This window comes from Carassius auratus, chromosome 33, assembly GCF_003368295.1.
Source record: "Carassius auratus strain Wakin chromosome 33, ASM336829v1, whole genome shotgun sequence".
Taxonomy (NCBI): domain Eukaryota; kingdom Metazoa; phylum Chordata; class Actinopteri; order Cypriniformes; family Cyprinidae; genus Carassius; species Carassius auratus.
This window is the reverse complement of record NC_039275.1, coordinates 52236-56022: the sequence shown is the minus strand read 5'-3', so window position 1 is coordinate 56022 and position 3787 is coordinate 52236. Positions and strand designations below refer to the sequence as shown.

The 3787-nt window shown below is 43.8% G+C and overlaps 1 protein-coding gene across 5 annotated transcripts; it reads left to right on the top strand.

Moving 5' to 3' along the window:
• Positions 1-1161: 1161 nt before the first annotated feature.
• On the top strand, positions 1162-3463 carry LOC113052619 (fibroin heavy chain-like). 5 transcript variants are annotated; one of them, XM_026216979.1, is made up of 5 exons: positions 1162-1354; positions 1866-2006; positions 2233-2735; positions 2814-2967; positions 3046-3463. In XM_026216979.1, the coding sequence occupies exons 1-5, from the start codon at positions 1270-1272 to the stop codon at positions 3306-3308; spliced, it is 1146 nt and encodes a 381-aa protein (XP_026072764.1). In that variant the 5' UTR covers positions 1162-1269; the 3' UTR covers positions 3309-3463. The 5 variants fall into 5 exon arrangements, with proteins under 5 accessions (XP_026072764.1, XP_026072765.1, XP_026072763.1 ...); XM_026216978.1 differs by having other exon boundaries at positions 1164-1354; positions 2233-2401; positions 2438-2735; positions 2814-3463; XM_026216980.1 differs by having other exon boundaries at positions 2928-3463.
• Positions 3464-3787: the final 324 nt, after the last annotated feature.

Genomic DNA, 3787 nt, shown 5'->3' with positions numbered 1-3787 from the left:
ATACTATTTGCACCTCAGTATTATACCTGGATGCAATAATAACAGTGTAAATGATTATATTTATTAAAATTATAAATACTTCATATAAGTCATATAAATCATTACTTCACTATAAATCATTATTAAACACCCGTTAGGCACTTCCAATTTTAGAACACATTTTTATTGAAAATAAATTCTAATGTGACGGTAAAAGTGAGAAGATGATGCTCGGCGATACAGAGTATAAGTTACCTCACTTCCAGTAACAGGCTTGACTTACTCTGCTTTCTAGGGTTTGACAAACCTCCCATTCTGAAATGGAAAACCCAAAGTTTCCCTCATTTCAGGGTTAACATACTCAGAGTTTTCATTTAACCTCCTTTCTGAAATGGGCCCCTGACCACTGCAGATTATTTCACCCCTGATAATGTCGCCACAGAAACATACAATCCTGTCGTAATTAGGCTACCTTAATAATTATGATATTATAAAAAAAAAATCAAACATTATTATTATTATTTTTAAGGTTTAATCACACAACATTTCTTCCATGTTTTATTTTTAACAGTAAATCCCCTTTGTTTTTCCAAAAAGTTGAGTTAATTTTCAATAATTAAAAGATAAATTGAATTAATGTTTTATGTGTTTAATGTGCATCTCAGAAAATGCTTTATTTAAAATCCCAACTGAATGGCACTTAAATGAACTTAATTCATCTGTCAACTTTATTGTCATTGTTCACATGTACAGACAGAGAAACAATGGGTAATAATTAAATGTTTATTTTTGATGTATGCATTGCATTCTTTGCATTTAAAAAATAATTGTAAAAAATCTAAAAAAGAAAACTTAATTTTTCATTTTAAGAGATCCAGGAGTCTTATTTTCTCTTGCATAATTAATATTGCATTTTAATTAAGCAAAAACACATTTTATCCGATTAATCGATGGAATTTTTGGTAGAATACTCGATTACTAAAATATTCGGTAGCTACAGCCCTAGTTTGAACACCGCATTCATCTCATCCAATCCCAATCAAACACACCTGAACAAGCTAATCCAGGTCTTTCATTCAGATTACTTGAAAGCTACAGGCAGGTGAGTTTGATCAGGGTTGGAGTTGATCTGATCTCCTCGTATCTTTAAAACCCCATTTTACAGTGGTTGATGTTACAGCAACACGTTTATTTGTTTTAGTTGTTTTGTATTTTGCTATTAGCTCTTGAAGACACACCAGTTCATTGCATTTTCCATCAGAGATCATTGTGAGTTGACAGACCGGGAGGATGACAGCTCATGTGTGTTGCTTGATTGTTGTTCTATTGTGTCTGTTTGGATACTTGAGCATAACAGATGCTGGAAAAACAACAGGTGAGAAGATCTGTTGGCTATTACATGGCATAGAGAAATGTAAAAATAAGTGATGCTCAGTCTTTGAATGCAGGATTAGGAATGGGTTTTAAAAGGTTATTAACCCCAATATTATGTACTTCGTTTCTCCTGCTGAACAACAATCCCTGGTGTATCTGCACTGTGGGGTAGATTTTCGTAAAACCATCTAAGGTGTATGTGTTTTTAGCCCTTTTAGATTCAACCATGGATATAACCATTACTGCATTTACATTACTGTAAGGCTAGGTTTGTGGCAGGTGTAGACACTAATGATTACTACACAAGTAGTGTATGTTGACTGTTGTATTAGTCATTAGTTTTAATGAGAGGTAACAAAATCTGACAATAGCACAAAGATGCTTGCTGTCTTTCTCTTTAGAAAAGCAAAACCATAATGCATCGTCAACAAGTTAAGCAGAGACTGAAGTGTTTTGTAATTAAAATGAGTGGAAATGTTAATCATTCAGTGGCTCTTATGTCTGTATAATAGTAAAGCCAGGAAAGTGTCCACCCCAATCATCTAGAATTAGATCGTGTAACCGGAGTCCCTGTGAGAATGACTCCAACTGCCCCAACAATGAGAAGTGCTGCAGCAATGACTGTGGAAGTTACTGTACAGCTCCATATATAGGTATGTTGTTGTTAGTGAAAAGTGGCTTTTTACTTTCTTGCTCTAATAAAGTAGGTGTGAACTGAACCCTGTTTTACTCACAGGATGGCTTTACAAAAGTATACTTTGAATATAATTAATTTTTGTAGGTAAAGGTTTGTTGCTGTTAATACATTGTTTCATTCTGTTTATTGGTGTGTCATAGTCCATAGCACAAACTAAAACTGGCTAACTTTTGTCCCTGCAGTGAAGCCAGGTCAATGTCCCGACCCAAGGGACATTACACTATCTCCTGAAATCTGTGTCCAAGATGGCCAGTGTCCTGCCACACAGAAATGTTGCCCAACCACCAGTGTCAATGCATGCAGTGAACCCCAGGGTCAGGGGAGCGGCCAGGGTCAGGGGAGCGGCCAGGGTCAGGGGAGCGGCCAGGGTCAGGGGAGCGGCCAGGGAAGTGGCCAGGGTCAAGGGAGCGGCCAGGGAAGTGGCCTTGGCTATGGTCAGGGTAGTGGCCAGGGGAGCGGCTATGGTCAGGGAAGCGGGTTTGGCCAGGGTCAAGGGAGCGGCCAGGGAAGCGGCTATGGTCAAGGGAGCGGCTATGGTCAGGGTAGTGGCCAGGGGAGCGGCTATGGCCAGGGAAGCGGGTTTGGCCAGGGTCAAGGGAGTGGCCAAGGAAGTGGCTTTGGCTATGGCCAGGGGAGCGGTCAGGGGAGTGGCTTGGGCCAGGGAGTTGGCTATGGCCAGGGGAGCGGCTTTGGCCAGGGAGTTGGCTATGGCCAGGGGAGCGGCCAGGGAGTTGGGTATGGCCAGGGTAGCGGCTATGGACAGGGCCAGGGAGTTGGCTATGGCCAGGGGAGCGGCCAGGGAGTTGGCTATGGCCAGGGGAGCGGCCAGGGAGTTGGCTATGGCCAGGGGAGCGGCCAGGGAAGTGGCTTTGGCCAGGGCCAGGGAGTTGGCTATGGCCAGGGGAGCGGCCAGGGAAGTGGCTTTGGCCAGGGCCAGGGAGTTGGCTATGGCCAGGGGAGCGGCCAGGGAAGCGGCTTTGGCCAGGGCCAGGGAGTTGGCTATGGCCAGGGGAGCGGCCAGGGAAGCGGCTTTGGCCAGGGCCAGGGAGTTGGCTATGGCCAGGGGAGCGGCCAGGGAAGCGGCTTGGGCCAGGGAGTTGGCCATGGCCAGGGGAGCGGCCAGGGAAGTGGCTATGGACAGGGCCAGGGAGTTGGGTATGGCCAGGGAAGTGGCTTTGGCCAGGGAGTTGGCCGTGGCTCTGGCTATGGACAGGGGAGTGGTCAGGGACTGGGAAGTGGGCAAGGAAAGGGTCACTGAAGTGATCAGTCAGGGAAATTGTCTTGAAACTTTCGTATGAATTTTGGATGACTCCTACTGGAGACCTTTCCGTTCAGTGCTTTATGGCATTTTTCCCTTGTCTAGAACTGTTGCCATCTCCCTCCTACCCTCAAATAAAAATAAATGCTTGAAGAGTTTGGTGTTATCATTTGGATGTACTCACTTATGGTTCCTCTACCTGACAGTGGTGGATCTAGACCACAATAAAGGGGGGTGCACTTGTGCTTTTAAGGGGCACAGTTTTACATTTCACTCTAACCTACTTCGTGATAGCCACTCAACCAATCACAGTGCACCATTCCACGCAATCTATACTGTATTGGTGGTGCTCTGAATATATGGAATCCTAATTTCCTCATCTGCTTGGAGATCAACAAACAAGGGTTGCATGATAAATCGCATGATTGTCATGTGCATTTAACAAAATGAACTGTTGGATTTATTTAGGAAGTGATGAT

What these genes read in the sequence shown, in the direction of transcription:
- LOC113052619 (XM_026216975.1), top strand. Translation starts at nt 1,270, where the DNA reads ATGACAGCTCATGTGTGTTGCTTGATTGTTGTTCTATTGTGTCTGTTT. An exon ending in CTGTACAGCTCCATATATAG is followed by an intron (nt 2,007 to 2,232) that starts GTATGTTGTTGT and finishes TTGTCCCTGCAG; the next exon opens with TGAAGCCAGGTCAATGTCCC. An exon ending in TTGGCTATGGCCAGGGGAGC is followed by an intron (nt 2,736 to 2,813) that starts GGCTTTGGCCAG and finishes GGCTATGGACAG; the next exon opens with GGCCAGGGAGTTGGCTATGG.